The following is a 27909-nucleotide window of genomic DNA, read 5'->3' on the forward strand; positions in this document are numbered from 1 at the left end:
TGAAGATGTGTTTTGATGTGCATTCATCCGGAGTCAGAGCCATTTGACAGACACAGGAATTACACACACACGAGTAGATGTCTCCCCACCCCCTGCTGCAGTGGCTGCAGGATGGTGTGGAAATGGGCTCCTGGAGCTGGGGGGCTCCTGACCTGCTGGTTAGAAAGATAGAGCTGTTCCTTCCATGGCAAAAATCATAGGGAACCTGCCTTCAAAGAGGTGCATGTAATGGGTTTGGAGTTGGGGTGTGATTGTAGGAGCGAAGCTTGGAAGATGTGCAAACACCTGACCTCACTGGTGCTCCCATCCGTTCCTTTGTGCAATTTCCTGAGTGCAGAACTACAGGGAAGGCACCAAAATACACAGCTTCCTGTTGATCTTTATCATTTTTCTTTTGTCCTGCTACTGCTTGGACTTCCTCAGGCTCATTCCTGTCAAGTGCCTAGTGTGAGAGTAAGTGGCTTTGGTACGAAACACATGCTGTTCTGAATACCTGTAATTGCAACAAGATAAGATTCCCCCCACCCTCCCCCAGGTATAAGACTTCAAAAGCAGCAGCAGCAGTTCCAGTGTATTTCAGGGATCTGAAAACTGAAATTGAAGCCATTGTCAAGTTGCCTGGTTTTGAAAAACTGAAAATAAGTGAAGAAACATTGTTCAGAAAAGAAAAAGCTCCTCCATCAAATGCTTATCTGGAAGCTTATGCTACCTGAATCCCTCTTTTTGTAGATTAAATTCTCCATGTGGTAGAGTTGATTAAAAAAGTGTCAGGCTTTGTAGGAAAAATAGATTTTTAAAGAGGGTGCCTCAAATTTTGGTAAAACAAGGAATACTTCCATGCATTTCTGGTTTTTTGCTTATTTGTTTGTGGTTTTGTGTTTGTTTTGAACTTTTTGCTCACTTGTTTTGTTTTTTTGGTTTTTTAAATTATTCTGGTCATGTTCTTTAGTGTGGTTTTCTCTTCCTCAAGAAGATGTAGGGTCTGTGGGAGGCAGGAAGGGCCACTGCCATTTCCCTGGGTAGGTGCTGGATCCATCCACTGTTGAATGAAGTGATGTGGGAAAGCTGTGGAGCCTTGGTAGGGTAGGTGCTGGGGCATGAGCTGCGCTTATTTCTGTGGTCTGTGGCACTTCTCCTGCTGATTTGGTAGTTAAAGACCTGGCTAGAGCTTCCTAAGCAATGCAGAAGTGTTGAGGGACTGCTGGTGGATTGGTGGCTGGCTGTAGGTTGCACTTAACCAGGAACACACTGACTGTCTTCTGAGACCTGATGGTCTGGCAGTGCCTGATCCTGTGTTGTCTCTAACTCTGTTCTTGGCACGTTGACTCATCTGGAATAACAGCATGCAGGAGTGGGAACACGTATTTGCCCCATGCACCGTGGCACTGAGTGTTTCCAGGCTCTCAGCCTTGGCACACAGCAGGCACTGGGCCAGTCTTACCTCTTTTCCCAGAACTGGTGGGCCCCTTACAAAATGGAGTGTTGACTTTGGAGCTGTGTGCTCCTTCCAAGTGGAAACTCCCAAGCAGGCTAGCTGCTTTCTGGCATAGGGTGGCTCGAGGGAATGCTAGCCTGCCCTGGGTCCCCTGGGACTTGGCACAATCTCTAGAGGAGGATTTAATCTCCAAATTACAGCACATGATTGGTTATGCAAACATTGATAACCAATGTTATTGGTTAATGTTATTGATAATAACCAATGTTATTATCAATTGTCAGGGCAGAGCACAAACACAGCAGTCAAAGTGTGAGGTGAGACCAAGGTTGTGCTGGCTGACTGCAGAGAAACTTCCAGGTGCATCTGACCCCATCCTTGCTGCAGCTGGGCTGGGCTGGGGTAATCCCTGGAGCAGGAGGCATGAGCAAAACCTGCTGGCACTGAAGTTGTGCCCTGAGAGCAATGCTGCAGGGAGAGGGTGAGTGCTGGCGCTGAAGAAATGCATCGGGGTTTGCACTCTAGGGGTGTGAGGGGTGGATTTCTGCTCAGCCCACTTCCTCCAGAGGCTCTGCTGTTCCCTGGTAAGCCCCGGGAATGTCTGCATCCCTCTGCAGCTTGGAAGTGCAAGGCAACTGCTGTCCCCTGGCTGGCAGCCAGAACACAGCTTTCTAGAAATAACCCCAGCAGATGGGAAATGTGGCCTGCCTGCAGGTATCACATTCAGATGCTGGGGTGGGAGGCTCCTAGGAAAAAAAAGATCTTCTAAAAGATCTCCTGTGTCCATGTGAGCCTGAGAATCCGTGCAAGGCTGGAAGTGTGGTGGCTGATTTATGGGGTTGGACAATGTTTAGGGTATTTGCAGCTGGGAGGCCTCTCAGTTTGGAGGGAGGTTGATGATACATCAGCTCCCAGACTGTGGTCCCAAAGGCATGGCCAGGCTGGACTTGTATTACCTGGATATTTTTGCCCCTAGGCTGTTTTGTAGCTCTACCCTTTATGTGGAAAGGGTGTTACAGAGCATTCACCACGTTCTGGGTGTTTATGGGAATCAAGGTGCAATTTCCCATAAGATCTTATCTTAAAAGAAGAATGAAAAGCAAAACTGAAAGCTAAGCCCAGTCGGAAAGGAGGCAAGTGCTAACATGTGCCCATGTGCCCCAGCTCCCACAGAGGCTCTGGCACAGCTGTGCCTGGCCTGGGAGCAGAAACCTCTGTCAAAAACCTCTACCCAGGTTAAGCCCGACTAAACAGGTGAGAATAGGGGAAAAATTTAGAACTCCTGGGGTGGCCCTGCATGGGCAAAATTGCCCACGGGATGGTTTGGAGGCTGTTGCTGTTTAAATCACCCCTGGCACATGGGGTGCATTGTTTTTGCTGAGTCCATCTCCTGCTGCCCCACTCCCTGGAGAGTTAAACCCTGATTTAGGCTTTTTTTTTGAGAAAATGATGAAAGAATTCCCATCCTGGATTTCAGACAAGTGACTCCAGGAGCTGTGCCACTGCCTCTCCCCTTCCTGTACCGCCCATGGCCAAGCTGAGGTTAAAGCCAACAGGGCAAGGAGAAAAGGTATGGCCCCAGGGCAGGTAAAGGCCTTGCCCTACACAAGCATTGTTAAAGATAAATCTACTGCCCAAGAGAAGCAGGTGAGCAGCAAAGCCTGCCTGCAGAACAATAAAAAAAATCCCTCCTGCAGGATTTGGAAAATGATTGGAGGAAAGGCTCCAATGAGCAGCACAGATAAGAAATGTAGGTGAAATGGTCCTTACCACATCTGCACAGCATGCCTAACCTTTTTATTAACTGTGGCTGCTAAATTTTCCTGACTGACACAGTTCCAGTAGCATTTACAGCAGGATAATAGGAAATATTTCTTTTTCACAATGTCATTATTCTTAAAGAAAAAAAAATGTCCCTTTTTTTCCCCCCAGCATTTTCTGTGCTTCATGTAGGACTGTCCTCCTGCCAGGCCGGAATACACACATACTGGGGCCAGGGCACACCAGGCTGCAGCTCTCAGCTGCACACACTGGTACTCTGGCACTGCAAGATTTCTTCCCCAGAGCTCACACCCTGACTACAAGTCCTCTTTATCCCATGTATTTGCTATCACAGCAGTATTTTTTTTTTTTACTTCTCTTTTTATGGAAAAAAATGTGTAATTTTGTTTCCATTTACTCCATTTCCTTTCCTAACATTTAAATGATGTCACTTTGCTGCAGTTAGGTGGAATGGGTCTCTTCAATTTGCTGTTCCATTCCCTGATCTAGGTGCATTTTTCTTGGTTGGGATCATGTGGGTGAACTGGGAAGAGCTTCATCTCATAGGGGTGGGATCTGGGGATGTTTCTTTAGGGTGAGAGAGTGCACTTTGCAGGTCACTGCCTCTCCAGCTACCCTGAGCACAGCTTGTCAAAGCCAAGCCTCAGGTGCGCTTGCTCAGATGGCATCTATTTATCAGCAGGGCATTTGGAGAAATGAAGTCTATCACAATATTTGAAAAGCTCAATAAAGGAACAGATGGCTTTGATAAGAGTTGATCTAGCTAATGAAATAAGGGTTAACACTTCAACTGAGAAACAGTTTTAACTGGCTTTCAACAGTTTTAATTGTATTTAACACATGCATCAGGGTGTGGAGCAGCTCCAATGGCTGCTGCTGAGTGATCCCTACGCCCATTTTCCCCCTTGCTCCTCCTTCTGGGTGGGCAACCTTTCTTGCCAGGCCTCACTCCAGCTTTGGAGCTGAAAGGAGCAGGACAGGAGAAAAAGGTTGCAAATGTATTTTCAAAAGACACGTATCTCCCAGAAATGAAAGCAAACTCAAAGCAGTTCCCTTTTCCATTTTCTTCATCTCTGTGTACCTTTTCCTCCCAAAAAATCCAGTCCAGAATAACCACAGCCAGTCTTCAATGGTAGTATCACCCTGGGAAGGACTGCAACTAGAGGGGCATGATGTTGCTTTGCTTCCTCCTGAGCTGTGAGTGAGGTCTGCAAGGGCAGGGGTTAGCTCTGTGGGGTCCTGTCCTTCACATGAAAAATAAAATACTGCCAAGGCCTGATCCTGCTACTTGATGTCAGGACATGGGGGGCTCAGAGTTCCCACTTCTCTGTCTCTGGAAGAAAGCAGATGTGAGTGGCCTGCAGTTCACTCCTCGTGAAGAGCACTGATGTGGTGAAATTTGGACAGGGAATGTACATGTGCTGTAATTCATCAGGGGCGGAAATACTAATGAACAGACAGCAAAGCAAAGCTGTAATTGGGAACATTTGCTTGTGTTGGAGCAGGTTGCTTTTGCAATCCAGGAAAATTGCCAGGGAGATCCCCTGTGGGTCTCAGTGGCCCAGCAGGAAAACCCAGTGTAGATTGGGACAGAAGAATTCAAACGCTGCTCACAGCACCCCAGGAGCATCCTCACATCTGCCCAGAAGTGTCATTGCAATTGTGCCTTCTTGTCAGCCTCTGGCACATCCACCCCTGGGAAAGCCAGGTGTAACCTCAAACAAGGTGAGGGCAGGCACTTGTGGCTACTCGACTTTGCCAAGGCAGTGTTGGTGGAGATGTGGGAGAAGAGACTCTTCCCACAGGTCAGCGTGAGCTTGCAGTGGGCTTTGGGATGTGCAGCATTACCATGAGGGAGGCAGGTGATGCCTTATTGTGGGATGCAGTTCCAACACAACGTGCCCACGTGTCTTACCTCCCTTTGCACCCTCACACCCCTGACAGGGAGATGCTGCAGGATGAGGGTCGTGGGAGAGGGGCTGCTCCTCCCATGGTGTCCCCTGAAGAAACGATTGTAGGAAATGTCTCCATCGACCCTCGTAACATCACCCCTCAACAGCTGATGCCTGCCTGCATCTCTCTTGCTTCCTGCACTGGGTGGGCTCCAGCACATGCTTGCTGTCCCCAGGCTGTGCCCTTTTTTCAAGCTGTGATTTTTTAATTTGTAATAGGTTTTTGGTGGGCCTGTCAGCATCATGCGTTTTCCAGCACTCAGAGGGACACCATCTGCTCAAAAAAGAACTGTGAACAAAATGTCTCAGACACTCAGAGTTTACCAAAAATGAAATTGCCTTAAAATCCCATATGGTGCATTGTTTCCTTTCCAGTATTGGCTGACAGCAGAGGTGAAGTGACTAAGGCAGTTTCTCATTAGTTGCTGCATTTTCCTTTCTGACCAAAATCACTGGGACCGAACACTCACTTCTCACCTGTTTGACAGAAGGTTTTCTTCAACCTCAGCTGCTGAAAGCCAGAGGGTGCTGGGATTCAAAGACCTCCTCTCTATTACTTTTAAAGTGAGCTTCCCTGACTTTTGCTGTCATGAGAAGCCTTGCAGGGAGGGATGTGGTTAATGCTGATACCTCAAGTGTATTTTTTTCAAGGCACCTGATTTTGGGGCCTCTCTTGGTGACATGGAGGCAATAGCAACTCCTTGCCCGAGGAAAGCCATGTCTGGAAGTCACTTTTGGCTCCGAAGCATTGCAGTGCCATGGGGCAGAGGAGAAACCTGGCCAAGATCTCTGGATTTCGTGGGGTTGCAAAAAAAGCAAGTGCTGCAAGGAACCATTTATTAGTCCAGGATAACATAGGATTTGAAATACCAAAGCAGGAAGAATGTTATTTTGGCTCTAAAAATAGCCCCCTCAGCCTTTAAAACACCGAGAAGCATACACAGTACATGCCTTTCTGTAGGAGCGTCTGTCCTCTCCCTTGATGATGCAGCCACTTTGGAAAGGGCTCAGGGGACCTGCTGGTGCAGTGCTTGCTCTGAGGATCAGCACTCTGAAGGATTTTCAGTCCCTGGGGATCAGTGACACGAAATCTTTTCAGTGTTCCATGAGGGCCAAACCTGCCGAGTGAAAGAGTGCTCCTTGCTAGAAGGGCAGACTGTGAAATGCAGATAAACTGCTGATGTATAACTCAACTCTGTTCTGGGGGCTGACATGGATTTGGGCATCTGTCTGTTTTGTGTTGGTTCGTAAGTGATGGCACCAGGACAAAATTTTGTGTAAGTGCTACCTTATTTGGATTTTAGGAAAACAAACAACACAGTTGCTAGATAACATCAGTTATCCTGACACAGGGGGATGGGAGGAAGAGGAAAAAGAAGTAGTAGCATTCATGTTGACTTAATCCCATGAAGATCAGACAGTGATGGGATCCCTCCACTCCAGGAAACAGTCCCAAATGGTTATCACCGAGCTGTTTTGCTGGGAATGTTTCTTCTCAAAATTCCATCCACAGAGATACTTTACAGAGATCACAAAGCCCACCACAGTAGGAAAGGGAAAAGGGGTGGAAGAAGCTGTTCTTGGGGTCTCTTGCTACTGGGTGGCTGCTTCCTTGAGGTCTTTCAAAATACCCATCCAAATGGGCAGCACTCCCGGGAGGGCTGCAAAGATGCGGGGTTTGTGCGGCGAGCCCTCCCCGGTGCCTCCAGGGGCTCGGAGCGGAGGGCGCACGCAGAGCCGCAGGCTGGGTGGGTGCTCCTGGCGCTGGGAAGGGCGGGCAGGGACGCGGGCAGAGCAGGGACGCTTTCGCATGGCCGCACCGGGGACGGCCCGCAGACAGCGGCACCGGGCGGAGCTGCGGCTGCACACGGGGCGTGGCGCTGGCCGTGCCCGGGGGATGCCCTGAAGCGCCCGGGGGGACTGTGACGGCATCCCAGCATCCCAAACCCGCGGTCAGAGCGACACAGCGGCTCCATCTCCAGTAGCCGCCTCCCCCCCCCCCGCGCTGCTCCGGGGCCCCCGGTGGCCGCGGCGGCTCTGGACCCGCCCGTCCGGGGCGGGGCTCGGCGGAGCTGGGGCTCGGACCAGCCCGGCCGCGCTCGCCGCCGCCGCCGCCGCCGCCGGAGCCGGAGCCGTCCGCAGGTGCGCAGGTAGGAGCCGCTCCCGGGAGCCGCGGCCGGGAGCCTGCGCCGGGAGTGCCAGACACCCCCTCCCGCCCGCTCCCGTCTCGCTGCCGCCCCGCCCTGTCGCGGATCGTCGCCCCCGCCCCGGCCGTGGTCCGGGTGCCCGCGGCCGCCGGGGAGCCCTCGAGCTGCGGGCGGGGCAGGGGCTGCAGCCTGCGGCAGGAGCCGGGACCCCCGCGCTGCCTGTCCTGGAGCGTCCTGTGTCACCGCAGGTAGACACGGGCTGGGTAGGAGGATTAGAGCCGCTTCACCCAGGGCCTGGAGGATCCAGCTGTGGAAGAGCTCTGCCAGGTCATGATTTCGGCATCCCTCTCATCCATGAATCCCTCTGGGACATCCGTCCCTTGGGCGCTGAGCGATGTGGTGGTGACAGAACTCGGCAAGGTCCTCGGCCGGGCTGCTGCATAGGGGTCTGTGAAGAAGCTCACCTGGGTTGAGGTTGTGGAGTGGGACAGGTCCAGCTTTCCCCAGATCCTGTCAGGATGTCCTGTCAGGACATGCAGGCTGTGTCTGGTTAAATTTCGCGGAGGAAATTTAAGGTGTCAAGAAAGGCCGTTCAGCTGTGCTGTGCTCCCTCAGGGAAGGAAGGGCGAGAGCCTCTCTCTGAGTGATAGGAAGATGCTGGGTGCTGATGTCCCAAGGTGATAATGGGGTCGCTTGGGATCTCAGTCTTAGCTTTTAATTAGAGCATCATCCTTGTGCCAAACCTTTGATTCAGAACCCTTAATCTATAAAGGTTACAGAAATTATGAGTTAACCTTTCTGCTTTTTTTTTTTCCTTTTTTTTTTTTCCTTTTTAAACAAAGCTACTTGTGGAAGTGACCCACACTTGGGTTGTCTGATCAACATTCACACAATCCTCATGCCATAGCAATGTACGAACATATAGTTAATTAGGATTAGCAATTCAATATGGAGGAGGGCAGTGTGTGAAAGGTGTATCCTTACACTGCCTGCCTGTTGTGTCTTGCTCAAACAGATAACAGTGCCTAAAAGAAGGGGACTTGATTCTTGCCCACCTTCTGCCTTTGGGTAATGGGATGAAGAAAGGGGACTCCTATTTGCTTGACAAACATCTTGCTCCTGATTTCACTGCTGAACTACTAAAAGTCAAATTGTTTTCTTGTGATTATCCATGCCCAGCTGTCAGCATTTTCTGAACCTGGATGCTGAAAGTGCAGTTGTTTCATTTCCCCTTTTCAGATTCCTTGTGCTGCAGTGTTTGCTTTCCAGATGCAGAGCAGGGATGTGTGCTTGCAAGAACACCAACGTTTTCAGTTGGTTTTTTTCTTGGAAGAAACGTCATGTCCATGGTTTTCTCTCTTCCCCCAGCCATTTCCGGGCAGCCTGAGATTGCAAGTTTGTGGTTTGCCCCAACAGAGACGCTTTAGGGTCCCAATCCTGCAGTCCAAGCTGAAACAATGAACTGCGGTTGCAGGTTAAGAGGGAGTAGAGAAGCTGAGAAAGGTCTGTGAGAAAAGAGAAAGATGATCCTAAGCAATGTATTGGGAAGGATACAGTGGGGTAGGGGGTGGTGGCTGCTGCTGCAGTAGAAGGCTTGGACCAGCACTCTGTGAGCGCGTGCTCCTCTGTGTCACTGATTTCCAGTGTGACCTCTCAGCGAGCAAATCACTGGCCCTGTTGCCTAAAATGGGAGTAATTGTGGGGTTCTGCTGCCTCAAGAAGACTTGCAAAGGTCTTTCCTCGCCTTGGGTCCCTGCAGGTTGCAGAAGAGGTCACCTGAGGCTGAAGGATGAGGGCAGGATGAGAGTGAAAAGGAAGAAAAACACATTGGGAACAGGTGGAGAAAGAAGGGCAGAGTGAATGGGAGGAGAGGGATGTGAAAATGGCTATAGGTTGCCTCATGTGGGGTTTATTGTACATTTTTAATGTTGAGGTTGCCTCTGGATGGCCCTGCTTGCAGGGGAGAGGTCTGGGCTGCCTCTCCCATGGGTAGCAAAGGGAAGGGAGCAAAAACCTGGAGGATGTGGGCTGATGTGCTGCAATGGTGGAGAGAGTGTCCAGCATCCTCCCTGCAATTTCCTGAGCTGGGGCAGGTCCAGGTACTTAGGGAGAGAACTTCTGCTCTCGCTGTATTATTTCCTACTTCCCGTGAGGAACCACTGGTATTAATAATGGTGGCTGCCTGAACCAGAAGAACCAGTGGCCCTTCAGTTTTGGCACCACAGAACTGCAAGAGTGGATTCTGCCTGGCCAAGACACTGAAGATGGCCACAGCTTTGTCAGAGAGAGCCTCCCCAGTGTGGTCTTGGCCCAGCTGAATGCTCTCAGAGGTCTGTCTCTGAAAATATTTCAACAGACTTTAAAAGTTTTAATCCCTCTGGATGCAATGTAGGGGCTGGGCACACAGGCTTGGCCCCTGTTGAACAGCTGGAAGCTGTTCCCTGCTCCCCTCTGTGCATTGTGTTTGCATGAGGGGAAACGCTGTATGGCACCTTCCTACTGTAGCTCACCCAAACACCCTACAAACAGCTGCTTATGTTTGTAGCAGCTTGGGGCACTGATAAACAAATGTAACTAATTCCTACAGGTAAGGAATACTGGCAAGGAAGTGGTGAACACCACAGAAGTGCCTGTGCATGACTGCTTACCTTGTACTTTGTCTCCCAGGGAAAATGATTTCCACAGGTGTCAACAGAGTCAAAAGACAATCCCTGTGCCAGAAGGGGCCTCTTTAGTGGAGTGGCAGAAGCCAAGTCACGGGTACTGCACATCCATTCCTTGTAGCTCACCCTCTGGGCCATCACCTTATTGCTGCTCCTCTGGGGCTTTGGTGGTAAATATGTGAAGAAGAGGCACCTCTTTCTGTGGAGGAGGAGTGAGTCCTCAGGCTGAAGAGGTTGGTGAGGGAAAACTGTCCTGAGAAAGCTCAGTATGCTCTGCCACAGTCCCTAACAGCTCTCAGGCCTGGGGTGTTTTCCCTGTGACAAGTTGCATTTACCAAAGGAAATGCTGCTCTGGGGACAGTTGTACGTCTCTCCAAAAGTGTAGAGCTGCAAAATGCAGTGAAGAAAGGAGCTTGTGCTTCCACAAGGTGAATAGAAGAGGCGTGGAAGGGATAAAAGAGATGAAAGACAGGGTAGACAGGTGGGAGAAGCCCTGCTTGCACTTCATGAGAAGCTCTGTAGCTTGAGTTTGTGTTTTCTATTTGGTGGGAAAAAAACAGTGGCAGGGTAGAAAAGGCCGGGGAACCTGGAATTTTTCTGGCCTTGCAGCGTGTGTACTTTCTCATCCATAAACTATGGGAGAAGGAGACAGTATGATCAGGAATAACGTTCTGCCAAGTCTGTTCCCCTGGCTTAGTCTGTTTTTCCTTACCTTCAAAGCTATTTGTAAGTCAACACATGAGGTTTCACCTCCCTGTTAAGTGTTCTTTGCCACTCCCAACACTTACATTGTTTTCCTGATAATGGGACAAACCTTTTGGGCAGACTTCCTTCCCCCTTCCGGTGTCTTGGCTTTGCTTGCTCATGCACGTTGGAAATGCTTGGAGGCATTTGTGATTTTTGGAACTGAGGAGCAAATAAAACACGTCTATCAATTTATTAATACCCTGTCAAGATCTCTGTACTTTATGGGTGAAGAAACACTCATTCTGCTTATTGTGGGTTCAGACTGTGGTCATTAGATTGGGGTGGTTGAGGTGGAGGACAGTCACTGGACAGCCTGTCTGCACAGTGCCTCTGACTTCCTGGGCTTTGCCATAACATCAGCCTGCATTTCTGTATTGCCTGCAGAGCAAGGAGGTGGTTTCAGAGACTTTCCTCACAGCACAGCTGAAGCTGGGAGAGCTTTGCTGTCTTTTATTTTTTTTTTTTTTGAGGAGATAAATAGCCCTCCTCATTTTCCAGCAGCTCTTTACTTTGGGGATTGGCTGGGACTTTAAGGTAAGTGCCCTTCTCACAAGCATCCCAAACCAAAGGATTCTCAAGGGGAAGATACGCCCTTGTGGTTGTGGTGGTGGTGTGAGACTATGGGTTTGGTCTGTGTTGAGACTCTGCTAGATTTCCCTTGTGTCTCAGAAGTCTGGTGAAAGTGGCTCCAGTCTTGAACATCTCTGTGTTAAGGAAACTTTCCTGTCTGACCACCCAGGAGCCACTTTGGCAGTCACATTCCCACTGTGCCAGGCTGGGACTGAAGCCCTTTCACAGCATGGGGTTCCATTAAACTGATGTGTACCCTGCTTGACTCCTCACACATCCCACACTCACAGTCAGTCAGGTTTCCCTCACTGGCTGGACCCCAGGATTCCCATAGCAGAGTCCCAGAGGTCTGGACCCTTTAAGTAATTTAATCATGGTGCAGTAACACCATGACAGCTTGAATTGGTGCCTTGGGTAAGGGGGACTCTGAACTAAAGAATCCCCAGGCTTTTATATCCTCACAGTCTGTGCACCAGTTCCAATTGTGGTATTTAGTCTGGGGCCTTCTTGCTGTTTATTTGGTTCTGTGGAGTCTCTGGGTGACCAGCCACCCTTGGCCAGTGCCACAGGTCCCCATACCCTGTGCTAGGTAAAGGGTGGGTGCCAGGTCACAGCCCCTTGCCTGCAGCTCCAGCCACCACCACAACCTGCAGCTTCCACTGTAGCTGCTCACCAAGCTACTACGTGTATTCCTCAACATCTGCGTTTGCAGAGGTGGTAAAGCATCTGCCCTTGGGTGTGGGCAGTCCAGCACACACTGGGAGGACTCACTGGGAGCTGGTTGCCACCTGGCTTGTCAGGAGGTCAGGAGGAGCCAGGATGGCTGAATCTTGCAGTGAGTGCTCCCAAGCAGAATGGGATCCCTGGGGCAAAGAAGCACACAGCACCTGCAAAATGCAGTTCTCCCCAGCTCACCCTGGCTGCTCCTGCCTGCTTTCCCTGCCTGCTGCCCCAGCTCCTTATGTCTGAACTGGATGTTACCTTCTGCCTCACCCAGCTCCTCTCTCTGCCTCCTTTGCCTATTTGCAGGCTGAGGGCTACCACTGCCCAAACCCTGCTCATGGTGCGAGTGGGACCTCGTGGAAATCAGTGTGATCTGGCATAAGTCCGTGGGTCAAAGCCTACAGAACACCCCTTTGGTCCTGTGGTGGCAAATCATATTAATTTTTCTTTTCTAACACCCAGGAGCGTGGTCTGGAAGCGGGGCGTGCCTGGTTCGTGCAGCGCCAAGTGCGAGACCGGCAGACTCAGCCCACAAGAGTTGACAGTCGGCGTCTCTGGCTGTAACACAGCAGCTCAGCACTGGTTGCTAAATGGCCTGTAAGTACTTACACCCATGTGTGACTGAGGGTGAAGGTTGTGGGGCAGCAGGAAGCAGAAAACCGAGGGCACTTTTTGAAGTACAGTGGGGTGCGCTGGCCTCGGGACCCAGCAGTGCTGCGGGAATATCTCTGGGTCAGACACTGTGGTTATCAGTATGTCCTTTTCTGCCTGTTTGTTGGTGACTAGAAGGTTTCATTTCTTTGTTGCGCTTGGCCCATCTCTGATAGGTTTATGTTGGCCAGAGCATTTCATTAGCACACTGGATGCAGTCACAGTGTGTGAAATGAGACAAGAAACGTGTACTGATGTTGCCGTGGCTGAAAACATTGCCTCTCAACGTTGTTGCAGGATTACTGACGCATCTCCTGCTTCCCCCATGCACAACCCGGAGATGTCTTTACCTTTTCCCATTCCTCTTGTATAAATAAAATGAAAATGGCATTTCTGCACATCTGTGAGATGTTAGGTAGGTGGGTACCTGAAGCAAGCAGAACATCATACCCTGCTGACAGAGGGGATCACTTCTTTCCTTGTTATCCCACCGTTTTGTTACGTATTTACAAGCCTCTGTCACATCTTATCTCTCTCATTGTGCACTCACACTGGAAACCTTGAGATAAACCTGAAAACGCCCTGTTTTGTTATGTTGGCATTTGTGGCTTGTGGGTGGCAGGTTATATAATGTGCTGGTTTGTATCTACTCAGTTACAGTCATTAGGTATCAAGTGACTGTGGTTATTTTTGCTTTTAAAACCAACAGAGAGCTATAGTGGGCTCCCCCAAAAGACAGAATGTGTTTGTTCCCCTTTTATTGTTGCTGACTGGCAGCAATTCTTCATTACTTGCTCTATGTTTTGAACAGTGTCCTTCTCCCAGTGCTCCTGTTCTCTGAAATAACCCCATGGCCTAGTGCTGTGAAATGCAGGAGTGTTGCTCTGGCTTATTATGCATTTCAAATGCATCTGCATGCTTTAGTCTTAAAAAAAGATGTATGGCTCTGTTAATGTGGTAATTTTGTCCTTCCTTACATTCATGTTCTCTGGTGAAAGCAACTTCAGGAGGAGCCTCTAACTTTGCTTGGCAGATGAAATTAAGATGTCCATATTAAATGAACCTTGAGCAAGCAGCAGTATATGTTTGGTGAACTGCCTGCTGTAATTGAAGTGTGTACATTAGAGGAAAGGAAGCTTAATTGGTTGAGGGTGTATAGCGGGGCAATGGTAAAAAAAGCAGAGCAAGCAGCTGACAGTCTAAGCAGATTTAGACATAAAAATGGAACTGGAGATGAGTAAGCTTGCATTGAGAGAAAATCTCAAGACACACACTGGGGCAGTGCTAATGAGAAACTCTTTTCAGTTCTGCACCCTGACTCATATTAGCTGGCAGCAGGAGCACACCTCAACAGCGGTTTTGCAGTGCTGGTGTGAGAGTGTGTGTCAAGAGGGACTGGAAAACCACATGTGAGCTTTTGAGAGGGTGGGCTGGGTCAGCTGTGATGCTGAGAATGTTTTTGTTATCTTTGTGAATCCATTGCACCATGAGGGCTTTCTGTCGCTGAAGGCCTTCCTGTGCAAGCCTTAAAAATGGAAGACGAATGGGCATGGGAAATTACCAGCTGCCTGTTGGATGCAGTGTGTTTATTTGGGAGAACATGGGCTGGCAGAGATTGCTGTTGTTGCCAGCTGGAGTTGACTGCTCAGATTTGGCACCACTGGTCATGGCAGCAATGCAGAACAGAACTGTGGAGGGGAAGGCTGGCTTTATGTCATCCCCGTGGAGCAATTAACTGTCAAAGAATTTGTTTCTACATTTCCCGTAAAGAATTTTGGTAATTTCTCCTATCACTCTTGGCCTTTTACTTTGGCTAAACTGGTGTGGTGCTGCAGGAGAGGATGATGTTTGGGTTCCTTCTTCTCTTGTTCCTTCTCTTGTCTGCTTTTAGAGGTGCTGGTCTTAGTGTGCACAGAGGTCTCCCAGCTTGAAGATACAAGCACTGGGGACATCCCTGAAGAGGACAAGGCTAACCCAAAGGCAGCTGCTGAGAATTATGTCTGCTGAACACTAGTGCAATGCTAGGCAGGTTTGGCACATGCTTAGGGTTTCTCCTTTGGAAGAAGTTGGGATTACATGTAATTTTGTTCCTGGCACCCGAACAACACAGCAGGGAATAAATGAGAAATGTGCGGGAGCTGAGCTCTGTTTTTAAACCATCCCCTGCCCACGTGGGGATGCTGAAACATATCCAAGCATGTGTGGGCTGTGCCAATGGCCAATATTAAAAGGTGTTGCTGTTTGGGGACATGGGGGAAAGGGACCCTTCTTCCCTACTTTTGGTATTTCATCCATCAGACACAGGTGGCTTCCTTCTTTTTAGCTGGCTGAAATTAGGGTGTCGGAACTACAGAGCCAGCTTCCCATCAGGACACTGTGCTCTGCACTGATCATTCATTTAATATGCAATGATTTCAGATGTCAATTTCTGTTAGTGGCTGATGGAAGGGGACTCAGTGTGGCACAGTGAATATTAAACAGAGGGCTGTTTTCCAAGGGGGTGAGTCTGTAGCCATGTTGCTCTGACTTTGGGAAGGTTGGGCACTAGTCCTGGCCTCACTCCATTTTAGAGCTCAGCACAGAGCAGTGGTTATCTGGATAGTATTTTCACATTTCCCCACTTCATTCTGGTGTGGAGTCCCTGTCCCTGTGTGCTGCCTCACTGCTCTGCCTGGGGGAAAAGCCCTTGCCACCTTCCTTTCTGCATGACTGACAGTGTTGAAATAGCTTGTGAAGTTTCCATGCTGGGAGGTGGAGGAGCTATGGCAACCCATTAATGAGGATAGGTGTTACAGCTGGTGTTTGCTTTTATTGTGTAAATGAAACTTTTGTACCTTTCCAAAGGGGAAGGGTAAGTAAGATGTGCCATCCCCTGACATGAAAGAATTGTGTTCCCTTGGCTCAGCCCAGCCACCACCAGAGACAAGAGGAGAGTTGAGCACAGCAGTAATTACCTTGCTGAGCAGACAGGGGCAGGAGGTGATGTTATCTGCCTGCTCTCTTCAGCCAAGGCAGGAGAGGGCAATTTGGCCACAGTTACATCTGCCTTGCATGGGGCGTTGGCACTTGGGCACTGTGCTGCCAGGGGCTGTCAGGGACACGGTCCTGTGGCATGTGGGGCAGCTGCCCCCTGGAAACAGTCCTTGACATTGCTGTCATGGGTCTTCCAGTACCAGAGCACCATCCAACACCAGCTAAGGAATGCTGCTGCATTGCTGCTGGATATATTGCTGCTGAATAGCTGCAAGCACGACAGCAGGAGCTGTGCGGGGAACAGAGCTGTGAAATGCTGTGTCTCCTGTACAGGAGGAGAGGAATAGAAATGAGATGGGAGATCAAGTCCCCCTCACTGATAATTTCTTCTGATCTGTTACACCATGCTAAAGATCTGTATGCACACTGGAGCTGCCTGCTTTTTAAATCAGCATACTTAATACTTGCATCATTTCATGCTCCTTGTCTGCAGTTCTCTCTGCTTCCAGGTCAGGGAAGAGACCTTATCTGATTGCTCTTCTGTCTTTTAAGGTTGCTTTTCTCTCTTACTCTAGGCTGTCTGTACAAACAGCACCAAATCATGGCCTCATGGTTTTGGGCAAGTGTGGTGTGACTCTGGCACTGCCAGGGTGTGGTTTTGTACCCCTGCTAGTTCATTTGCAGGGAAAACAAGATAGCTGACTTGTAGAGCAAGAGTGAGAGTGCCATGTCTTCTACAGGGTGTGGAGAGCCTCACTCAAGCCCTTCAGCCTCTGTCCCAGTGAGGCAGGGCAGGAGTCTGGGGCCCTGAGCAGTCCAGCCAGCGTGTCCTTTGCAGCTTTGGTGCCGTAGGGGAGCAGTGAGCTGCAGGCTGCTGCGACAGGGTGAGGGTGCTGACTCTTCTCTGGGTCTTCACAGCAGGGAGCAGACCATGGCTCTGTGCTGCAGATGTAGGAAGGCCAGGGGAGCTGAGAGGAGGAGGATGACAATTCAGGTACTTTATTCTCTGGGGCAAAGGGAAGGGTCATGGCTTTAAGGACCTGGATGAGGTAATTGAGCTGCAAGTGCCAGCAGGCTCTAATGAGAGGCCATCATCTCCAAGCTGTCGTGGCACCCCAGGGTGCCTCACTATGCCTTGTGGGGCTGGTGACCCCAGGGAAGACCTGCCCTGCAGCAGGGGCGGGGGCAGAGCACAGGGGCACAGGTGCTGCTGCCCTGGTGAAAGTAAAGCAGGTGCTGGAGCTGTGAGCCTCGTGTTGTTCTGCTTTGTGTCTCTTGGCTGTGTTGATGCTTGGAAGAACATTTATGGAGGAGGACAAAGGATGAGAAAATACTTGATCCATTATCAAAGGTCTCACGGGGAGACATGGGACTCTTTGTGTCCGCAGCACAGCAGTGTTTCTGAATTGCACATATTACAGGAACAGCCCTGGCATTCCAGATGCTCATCCAGCATGATCTTGCCTGGAGGACAAATGCTTCCTCAGGAGGCAGTGTCCGCAGCACCCTTAAGCCACATGCAGGGTTTCACAGTGCCTGCATGTCAAGAGCTGATCCTGTTTGCAGCGCCTCATCCCGACTCCTGACAGCGCGCTGGGTGCCGGCGCTGGAGCTTGGCTCCGCTCTGTGTGTGGCCAGACACTGTTTTTAGCTGCTTGCTGTGGCCAGGACGGGAGCTGGTCGTGTGCTTTGTGGGGATTATGACAGCACGGGCATCCCTCTCTCTCCATGCTGCAGGCTCTGCTGAGGCAGCGTGTGTGGAATTGGTAATGACCCTGGGTAGGAGGCTGCCTTGCCTTGTGCCTGCGGGAAGTAGTTGGGAATCAGAGCTGCAGGTCTTGTGGTCACCTTGCACAAAATCCTTGAGGGAAGTACTTTGAAAACCACTCCAATTCTGTAGGTGTGGCTGAAGAGTCTCCTGGCTCCAGCGCCTTGGTTGTTAGAAACTGTGTGGAGCATGCTGCCTGTGTGCAGCAGCTGAACCCTTTATGCCAGTAGTGACTGCAGGAAAGCTTTGCTGTGGCTGTGAGGAGCTCGGTGCCTTGGCACCTGCTGTGGGGATGCCCTTCTTGCTCTCAGAAGAGGAGGGCTAAGGAGGATGGGTGACTCTGCCCTCTGTTTTTACTTTGTTCTTTGTTTCTAGCAGGTATGGATGGGAAGAAATGCAGTATGTGGATGTTTTTACCTCTTGTCTTTACCCTCTTTACATCAGCTGGATTATGGATAGTGTAAGTTATCTCCTGCTGGTTATGTGGGAGCTTGCTTCTCATTAAGGAGAGTCTTTTGGGGGTGCTCTGCCCTTGAGCTACTGTGGGGCTGGGACCGCACATGATAGGGGCAGGGGCCAGTCTGTGGCAGTTCATGGCTTGCAGGATCACATTTTTATCTCTGAGTTTCTGTGCTCCCCAAGCCAAGTTGCTTTCTTCCTGATATGTCTTACTGGGAGCTGCCTGAAAAGAGAAAGATAAAAATGTAAAAATTTCCTTTAATCACATTTTCTTTGAATGACTCAGCAAAGCTCTTGGAGAAACACTTAGGCCCTGCTTTGGCGTGGAAACTCAAAATCTTCAGCATCCAGCACTGACAACCTGCCAGCAGCTTAGTGCTGACTTCTCACTTTCTCCCTAATGCTTCCTACCGAAATGCACACATGACATGCACTTCCCTGAGCTGGGCTCTCTCCGAGCATGCAGGCAGATGACTGCAGCATGAATTTGGGAGTGATGAATGTGTGATCTGCAGCTATGCTCAGGCTGAGAAGCAGTTATGTTGTAGGATGTGGCTTTGGCCATGGTCTATGGATGCTGCTTTCCAGCAGCAGGGGCAGCTTAAGCCTTTTGTGTGAGCTCTATTGCTTGTTGTTTTTCTTGTCCCATCCCCTCTCTATTAAAACAGCTTTTGTGGATGGAGTACTATAGTAAACCTGATGAATCAAAACAATTCAAACTAAAGATGAAAACATTCCCCTGGCTGGTTATTTTTAAGGCAGCTCAGTTCAGTGACCCTGTTTGTCTACTCAATCATACAAACCAGATGCAACACAAAGGAAGGCACACAGGCTGAGAAATGAGCAAAACTGCCTACTTGAGCAGAGAGAAACACAGGCTCCTCCAGCAGATCCTGCCAGTGGGCTTTGAGACACTTACTGTGTTGTTTGAGTGATATTTGGAATGGAAGCTGGGATGAAATTTTACACTATTTCCTTCTTTTTTCCTTTTTATTGACAGGTACTTTATAGCAGTGGAAGACAACAAAATTCTCCCACTAAGTGTACCAGATAGGTAAGAGCTGCTTGTGGGCTTTATATTCAATCACTTGTTTCTTTAAAGTAATAAAACAATTAAAGAAAAATGGGAAAGAAAACCTTGAATCTTTTTTCCTGTGCCTATGTCTCTTAGGAAACCTGGTCCCGAAAGACCGCCTTATATAAGGTAAATGAATTATTTTCTTCCAAGTACTGATTAATGGTTTATTATTTATGTGTCTTTGCCATCCCAGAGTTACAATGATACACTTTATATTTTCAAGTATTGCAGGTGATGCACCTCCTGCAAGCTGTGTGTTTAGTCAAGTCATGAACATGGCAGCATTTCTAGGTAGGAACCACAACTGGAGTTTCCTTCTCTTTCTGCTTGTTTTAAGAGTCACTGGAACATAAGTAATATCCTGTACATATTCTTCTTGAATGTGATGATGTGAAGTCTTTTGAACTGTACACTTTGATTGCTGCTTCTTCCCATTGCAAAGAAAGAAATGTAACAGGGGAAATACAACCTCCAGACTGCAAATGTGTTGTGGGAGGTGTGGTGGTAGGTGACTGTCTTGGCCTTGGTGATCATGAAGTGGTTGAGTTTAGAACTTTTGCTGTAATGACAAAAATGGAATTTAGGGATCAAAGCAGAATTGCTTTGATCCCTAAATTTTGAATGCTAAATTTCAAGAAAACAAACTTTAAGCTCTTCAGGGAAGTACTTAGGAGAGTATGTTGAGAATCTGCTTTTGAGGGCTTATGTGTCCATGAGTGCTGGTCAGTCTTTAAGAACTTTTAGAAGCACAGGAGCAGGCAATCCCACTGTGTGAGATTGTGCTTAAAGGGTGGGGGAGAAGACCAGCTTGGCTTAAGAGGAAAAGCCATTATATGGGCTCTGGAAGAGAGGTCAGGCTTTGCAGGAAGATTGCAGTGCTGTGGTTTGTATATACAGGGAGAAGACAGGAAAGGCCAAAGCTCCATTTGATTTGAAACTGGCCAGAGTTGTTTCAGACAGCAAAAAGAGTGTTTTTAAGTATGTCAGTGGCAAAAGGATGCCTAAAGAAAATGTTGGACATATAGTTGTAAAAGGCTGTAACCTGGCTAATAGGGATGAAGAAGAAGCAGAGCCATTCAATGCTTTTTCTGCCTAAGTCTTTAATAAAATGCTGATAGACCTTGGGCTGCCCAGTCCTCTGAGTTGAAGGATCACAAGCATGGGAGCAGAGACTTTCCATTTGTGGGCACTGGAATTGTCAGGGACCAGCTGTATCAGCTGAATGCTCACAAGTCCCTTGGTCCAGATGGGATTCATCCCAGAGTACAGAAGGAGGTAGTGGATGTTAGGGCAGGACCCCTCTCTATCATCTACCAAATGTCTTGGGATTCTGGGGAGGGCCCTGCTGACTGGAAGCCAGCCAGTGTTATTCCAGCCTTCAAGAAGGGCCTGAAGGAACACCCAGAGAACTGCAGACCTGTTGGTCTAACCTCACTTCCTGGAAAAATTAGGGACAAGATGATATGGACACATTTAAAGAACAGTGCAATCACCAGGCACAGTCATCATGGACTCACAAAGGGAAAGTCCTGTTGAACAAATTCAGTATCCTTCCATGATAAGGCCACACACCTGGTGGATGAAGGGAAGGTGTTGGATGTAGTGTTTCTGAATTTTAGTAAGACTTTTGACACTGTCCCTCACTTCAACCTTCTGGAGACGTTGTCCACCTGTGGGTTCAGCAGGTTCATAGTGCACTGGGTGAAGAACTGGCTGAAGGGCAAGACTCACAGAGTTGTAGAGAAGCTGCATCTGGCTAGCATCCAGCCACCAGTGGTTGTCCCTCAGGGGCCATTTCCAGGGCCAGTTCTGTTCAATGTTTTTATCAACGATCTGGATGAGTGACATGAAGGCACCATTAGCAAGTTTGCTGGTGATCCCAAACTGGGAGGTGCTGTTGACTCTCTGTTAGGAAGCATTTCTTTACTGAGAGAGTGGTCAAACATGGGAATAGGATTCCTAGTGAGAGGGTTGATGCCCCAAGCCTGTCACTGTTTAAGAAGCATCTGAGCAATGCCCTTAATAACAATGCCCTTAACTTTTGGTCAGCTCTGAATTGGTCAGGCAGCGGAGTTCAATGATTGTTTTAGGTCCCTTCCAACAGAAATAGTCTGTTCTGTTCTAATCTCTGCTTTGTGGATAAAGTCAAACTTTCCTCTGCTGTATTTGTGTACTTCTGAGAGCTGCTTTTAGCTTTTATCTCTGCCCACCTTAGTTATGTCAAAGGAGAGGAAAACGACAGAAACATTCTAGAAATGTAGGAATGACTGAAATTGAAAGTGCCGTTATTTTGCACGGCATACTTTTAACTCCCTTTTGTCATTCCCATCAGGTTTTAGAAAAAGATCACATAATTTCAGGAGTCTGTATTGTAGAAATAGAAATTTAAAAGTTCCTGTACGTGAGCTTGAGTAATCACAGGTGGCTGTCCCAAACAATTGCCTGGGGATGAAAAGTAGGAGTCCTCTTTTTGGGGGGGAACGAAGTTCTCATTTTTAAGGATTGATTCACTAGAGCAACTGTGAGAGAGTAAATTCAAATATCTTATGCAGTTTGGGTAAAAGTGGATATTTGTCACTTACAGTGCCCTTATTTTCCTAAACCATGTTTTTGATATTATACCAGGGGTTTTGTGGAAAATGCAGATCTAATTTGCTAAGGCAAACTATTTACAACAATATGAGCTGCACGCTATCAATTTGAGCATGAGCATAAGAAGGTGTTTGACAGCAAGCAAGTTTCCCTGTTCAACTAAATTGATTTTTAATGGTCTGGTTTGAATCCCATCTGGAGGCCAACTGATTGCCTGACTTTCTGTGTTGTTCCATGCAGCATTCCCTAGGGAGGGCAAGCATACATGATTGGAGTATCTTCTGGGGTTATGCCATATCATACGACGTATGATATATCACATCTATCATCTGTCACATACCGTGGTGCTTGGGAGAATTGTAAGCATGGAAGGACTGTTGTTCCATTCTTCATGGAATGTTTGTGGCAACAGAACTTGTTCCAGAGGAGGAGAAGAGGCAGTGGGCATTATGGCAAACCCCATATGCAGGAATATGTGCCATTCATATGCTTTTTAATAAAAGTGGGGTTTGACATACCTCCTCCAGGAGAGCTCAGGACTCCTGAGTGGAGTGAAGCAATGCAAATGCAGGTGCCACTAAGTGAATGTGTGGTGTGTATGTGGAAGCTTCACAGGCAAGCAGGAAGGTGTTCTTTCCCTCAGAAAATTTGCAGACAAAGCATAATGAGGAAAGGAAGCCTGGAGCTTGGTGCATCTGGATTACAAGGGAAATGCTTCCTGTGCTTAGTCTTGTCCCTGATTAAGTGGGAGGGCACCATGCAGAAGCACAGAGCTTGCTGGCCTGCAGGTATAAAGAGGAGGAGGGGGCTGTGAGCCCCCAGGCAGGCGTTTGCTGCAGCAGGTTCTACCTACTGATACCCCTTGCCTTGTGTTTCCTTCCCAGCGCTTGTTATGGCTGTCCTGCGCTTCATTCAGCTGAAGCCAAAGGTGCTCACCCCTTGGCTGAACATCAGCGGCTTGGTGGCACTGTGCTTGGCTTCTTTTGGGATGACCCTACTCGGCAACTTTCAGGTACTGCCCTGCAGGCTTGGACTGCTCTGTCTGTGATGTGAGTTCCCTGCTATTCTAGGGGATCTGCTTGGGTCTTTGAACAGCCTGTGATGTGAGCCCGGGAAAAGCATGTGCCCCAGCCCTCCCTGTACCTGCTCCGGCACCTCTGTCTGCCCCTTGTGTGCTGAGATGAAGGGCCACAATCACTTTTCACATGTTTCCAGCAGGATTTGCACCTGCATGCTGAGAGCCACAGCAGGAATCTCCTGAATCTCTTGAGCCCTGGGAGCTGGCACAGATGGCCCTGGGTAAAAGGGTTGAGCGGGAAGTTTGCGGACACATCTGCGCAAACAGATGCACAAATGCCCATACAGATTTAGCAGACAGCTCCGTGTCCTTCTTTTAAAACATATCTTGCTTTAAATCCACCTCTGCTGATCCTCAGACCTGCCAGGAGAGGGACACAGCAGAGGAGTGCCAGGACTTCTCCGGATGTGATGGGTGTCTGGATGGCGGCCCTCCCATTCTCCCTCTGTCCTGCAACGTTATAGGAACAAACACCTGCCACATCTGTAGGGATGGGTGTCCCCTGTGATCACAAGTGTGTCTGTCAGGGCTGCACTGAAAATCAAGGCATTAGAGTTAGTGGCACGTGGGTTTGACTCTGAGGCTCTGCCTCTCACTGGGGTGCAAGTAATGACCCCCAATAATGGCAGGAAGTGAGAAAGGTCAGTGATGGTTGGCTGCTCCCCTGGCTTTGCATGACGAGGAGCTAATGCAGAAATGGTACTTGTTTTGTGAAGGGTGAGGACCTCTTTGGGTTGTACAGTTATTGAAGGAACTTGGTGTCCTTAACAGCTGACTTTTTTTTTCTATTTGAATGAGGTGTGAGATAATTTGACTTTTATGGATTGGTCTTACTAACTCCACAGCACAAACCCAAAACCCAGAGTCTTGTTTTCTCACAGGAGCTTCCCAGCTAGGAACTATGAAGCCTTTGTAACAGCTTTGTCTACCTCTGAGAAGAATATTAAGGCACTAAGTTTCAATCTCTCCTTCCTTTTTTCACTCTTCCGAGCAAATGATTGTAATTTAACAGTAGATGCTTTGAATAATGCCTGTCTATAAATTCTGATTCTATTCTCTGATATCTGATTCTAATTATCCATTCATTGTTAGTTATCTGTACCCTTTCTTGCATCTTTTGCCAAACATGAAAGCATGTCATAATGAGACCTTTGTCCATGCCTCTCCCTGCCTGACTGCTGAGCTGAATATGGCATTAAGTCATATTTCTTCAAAATTATACATTGGGTGTTTTAGAGGGACATTATACCTGCAAGTCCCTTGCAGTGCTGGCTATCTTGGGAAAGGTAGCTCAATCCCATTTTTACCTGTATTATTATTTGGACCTACTCTTGAAAAAAAATCGGGGTAGAGAGGAGGGGAGATACCAGTGGAGGGACAGCAACTAGATTGTTGTCCTGTAGATTGTGTCTTATTTGATGGGGATTTGTTAAATCATCAAACAGGAATCAAGGCTGCAGGGAGAAGTTATAGACTGGTAGTTTCTTTTCTAGAAATGCCTCAGAGGCAGAGGGAAAAGGGAAATAGTTTGGCTTAAGTCCATGCTGGACTTTTTGATTGGATTTGTAGCCCCAAGGGATCTCTTTGCAGATTCTTGCTAGTTGAACCTGGCTGTCATTTTGCCTTGCAGTGTTGCACAGTCACTGAGCCCTGTGTGACAGGGAAGCCCAAGGAACAGGGAAGCACTGGCACTCCAGAGAGGTTGGGTTCATGTTACCTCAGACCCCAGTGGTCAGGGATGGGCAGAAGAGGAAATTTGCTGGGAGAAACTTGCCAAACCAGGAGCATGTATTTGTGTTTTGGCTTGTGCTAGCTCAAGGGGGTGTCAGGGCTCTGGCTGCCCACTCCCCAGGCAGCACTGCTCCCTGCAGCTAGCACTGAAGGTGCACAATTTGCATCCATTGCAGGGAGCTGTACAAGACCCAGTGGGTTGTCCTTGCCCGCCCTGGCCATCACTTCGAGCCAAGGAAGGATTTATTTTTGAGCCTTGTCAGGGAGCTGTGGAGACAGTCCTCAAGCAACTGCATTTTCCATGGTGCTTTTGGGCTTTGGGCAGAAGATCTGCTTGACTGTGACAGCTGTCAACTCACCTTGGTTATGTTACACCTTACACCTCTGCCAGAAGAAATGATACAGCATCTCTGTCTCTCACCCCAGTGATCCCCACTCTCTCCTGTCCCACCTCAGCAGCAATCCAGTTAGCTATCAGATAATTCCTCTTGTGTCCACACAATCACCGTTTTGTTTGTTCCTAGCTTTCCAATGATGAGGAGATCCACATCGTGGGCACACTGCTGACCTTTGGCTTCGGGACATTGGCGTGCTGGATCCAGTCTGCCCTTACCCTCAAGATCAACCTGAAGAATGAGGGGCGGAAAGCTGGGATTCCACGAGTGGCTCTCTCAGCCAGCATCACCCTCTGTGTGGTGCTCTGTATCCTTTTGTCTTGCTCCCTGGGAAGCCAGGTATCATATTCTGCAGCAGCTCTTCTCACACCGGCCCTAGCATCTCAAAGCATTTAGGAATGCTACTCAGTTTGTCTTCATGACACAATCCTACTTCAGTGCCATACTGTGTAGAGTATGCTTCCAGACTTCACAGAAAGGGACAATTTTGCAGGGGATCTAAATAGAATGAAAGGTTTCGCTGTTTGAAAGGTGTTCCCATTGCCTGCGGTGCAGTGATCTGATCCAGTTCCCACTGGGAAGCTCCTGGAAGGTAGGGTCCCCCAGCCAGATCCCCACTTGCTGGCTTTGTCCCTGGCTAGCTGGATGCTCAAGCAAAGCACTGACTTGTCTGCACCCAAGTTTCCCTCTGTAAATGTTTATCACCCTGATCTGGGGTCCAGGAAGATGTGGTCCGTATAGGAGGGCTGCTGTGCTCCATGGGCATCACTGGACCCCTTTCATCTCTGGCATCACATTCACACTCTCTTCATGATGGCTGGATGGGTTGACTTATCCAGGTGACTTTGTTCAGATTTTCTTCCCTGTTGGCTTTCAAACTGGTTTGTGTCTCTGTTCCCACTTGTTCTCCTTGACTTTCTCTTCCAGATTTCATCCTTATGGACCGGGGCATTCACATGCATGCTTCCAGGATCCAGTGGGGCCTGGTGATGTGCTTCCTGTGCTACTTTGGCACCTTTGCAGTGGAGTTCAGGCATTACAGATTTGAGATCATTTGTTCTGAGTACCAGGAAAACTTCCTGAGCTTTTCCGAAAACTTATCAGAAGCCTCCGAGTACCAGACAGATCAGGTGTAGCCTGTCCTCTGGCAGGGGGGGAGGGGGGCAGGTGTGGTCTCATGGGTGAAACATGACCTCATTTACACTTTTTTATGAGTTTGTTTTCATGTGCAATCATGATGGTATTGCCAAAGGGCTCTGAGGGTGGCTATCTCGCTAAGAGCCAAACAAACAGAGGTGTCTGCCAGAAGAGGAGTGGATCCATCTCAGCAGCAGCATGAGAGAGCACAAGCTGCGTAGTTTGTGCCACCAGTGACTCTTTTGGAGTGGCTCTGTCACACTCCTGTTGTTCAAAACATTCAGCAGCCTGTCCTTGTGATGCCTCTCTGAGACAGATTCTGCTCAGCCCACCCTGCAGAGGAGGAGGTGAAGGAAGCAGACTTCTTCGGGCACCACAGGAGTCACTGGTTCCCAAGGCACCAGACTGCATCTTTCGTGTGTTTCTGAGGTTGTATTCTTTGCTGCCAACTGGGGAAAGTTGGTAGGATGAGCAGGAACAGCTGTTTCTTCAGAACCTGGAATCAGATGTGGAAGACCCCAATGGACTGGCTGTTATGGCAAGCAGGCAGGCATTTCTTCCAGCCTGGAAAGCAGCTGACGGTAAATCTGGGTTTGGAAGGAACTGCTGCGATCAGGAGGTGAGGCTTGGCTGATGCTGCCTTGTAGCCAGGCACATCATCCCCAGGCCAGAGGGGGTGACACAGTGGGGTGCTGTGCTGGGCTTCCTGGTGGGGACTGGTGGGAGTGAGGTGCTGAATTAAGATGAGAATGTCTATGTGCTCTGAAGATGACCCCAAAAAGGCTGCTCTTCCCAAATGTGTAGTGCTTCCACCACACATCATGTATAGTATTTCAAAAACTTTTTTTAACTTTTTTTTTTTTATGTTCACTAAGGGGGAAAACATTGTGTTAAGAGACACCAGGCTTGTCTGCCACGGGAACAACACCAGTGGTTCTGGGCACAGGGTTTGGTTTTGCTCCTTGTGCAAGCCAAACTTCGGACATGCTGGGCTGGGCTCTGGGCCCCTCAGTGTGGCCAGTTGTCCTGAGCGGAGTCTGCCCCAGGTTTAAATGGGCTTCCAGTGTGCCAGGAGGGAGTTCTGCCCCAGGGGGTGGGTGATCTGCCTGAGGGCTGGAGGTTGGAGACTGGAACAACAGAACCAGAAGGGCTTCTCCCTCCCTAAAGGGAGGTTTTCAAATAGAAGGTCTGTTTTCAGAGAAGCAGGAGCTCAAAGCCCACTTGAAAGCCTCATTTTGGGAAGGCTGCTGTATTGGCTGGGCAGGGGAGTGATGGGAGTTGCCTCCCATGAACATGGCTCCTATTTTCCTCCACAAATCAGGCTCAGCTTACATTTGCATCTTGTCTGAGCTGCAGGAAAACAAACAGAAATTAAAATGGTAGGAAAAGCCACTTGAAGGGGAACTTGTACTGCTCTGTGGCATTTCTGAGAAAGGGAAAAGGCAAAAGGGCATTCAGTCTTCTGCAAAGGTCACAGACCTCTGAGAGGAGAAACAGTTGAGACAAACTGTATTAAGTAGAAAGCTTTCAGCCAGCCCTTTATTTTCTGTGCACCAAAACTTATTCTCAGGCAGCTGTTACAAATCCAGAGCATTTTTTGCCAACAGCTGAAGGCTTCCTCCTTGTAGCAGTGTCATTAGTGGAAAGCTTTCCTGGAAGGATGTGCTGAGAGTGGCCAAGGACACAGCAGTGTGAGGTGCCAGCTCCCCGGAGGCTCATCCAGGGAACTCCTCCTGGGCAAGGACAGGAGGGGGCAGTCTGGAGAACATGCAGGTGGGGATCCTCTTGCACTGGCACACATTAATCCATATGGAGCACAAAATAGCAATTTGTTGTAACGGTGTTTTACTGTAAATAGTCCACTGTGACTTTTTCCCCCTAATTGATTAATACTTTCAGTTTATTATTTTAGATTTTGTAATTGTATCAAAGGAAAAAAAAAAAGATGATGTGGTTATTTTTTCTTCCTTTTGTTCCTTTTCCTATATGCAATCCAAACTGAACTTCAGGTTTTTAGGGATAACTCTG

The 27909-nt window shown here is 48.7% G+C and overlaps 1 protein-coding gene across 4 annotated transcripts; it reads left to right on the forward strand.

Annotated features, from left to right (window-relative positions):
• Nucleotides 1-1896: 1896 nt before the first annotated feature.
• On the forward strand, nucleotides 1897-27909 carry TMEM150C (transmembrane protein 150C). 4 transcript variants are annotated; one of them, XM_069012976.1, is made up of 9 exons: nucleotides 1897-1916; nucleotides 12482-12616; nucleotides 17787-17871; nucleotides 18871-18924; nucleotides 19042-19074; nucleotides 19172-19239; nucleotides 22425-22552; nucleotides 24874-25051; nucleotides 25672-27909. In XM_069012976.1, the coding sequence occupies exons 2-9, from the start codon at nucleotides 12610-12612 to the stop codon at nucleotides 25878-25880; spliced, it is 762 nt and encodes a 253-aa protein (XP_068869077.1). In that variant the 5' UTR covers nucleotides 1897-1916; nucleotides 12482-12609; the 3' UTR covers nucleotides 25881-27909. The 4 variants fall into 4 exon arrangements, with proteins under 4 accessions (XP_068869077.1, XP_068869076.1, XP_068869075.1 ...); XM_069012975.1 differs by lacking the exon at nucleotides 1897-1916 and adding an exon at nucleotides 7256-7311; XM_069012974.1 differs by lacking the exon at nucleotides 1897-1916 and adding an exon at nucleotides 7261-7319.

This window comes from Aphelocoma coerulescens, chromosome 4, assembly GCF_041296385.1.
Source record: "Aphelocoma coerulescens isolate FSJ_1873_10779 chromosome 4, UR_Acoe_1.0, whole genome shotgun sequence".
NCBI lineage: Eukaryota > Metazoa > Chordata > Aves > Passeriformes > Corvidae > Aphelocoma > Aphelocoma coerulescens.

What these genes read in the sequence shown, in the direction of transcription:
- TMEM150C (XM_069012976.1), top strand. An exon ending in CCACTAAGTGTACCAGATAG is followed by an intron (nt 18,925 to 19,041) that starts GTAAGAGCTGCT and finishes TATGTCTCTTAG; the next exon opens with GAAACCTGGTCCCGAAAGAC. An exon ending in GAACATGGCAGCATTTCTAG is followed by an intron (nt 19,240 to 22,424) that starts GTAGGAACCACA and finishes TTTCCTTCCCAG; the next exon opens with CGCTTGTTATGGCTGTCCTG.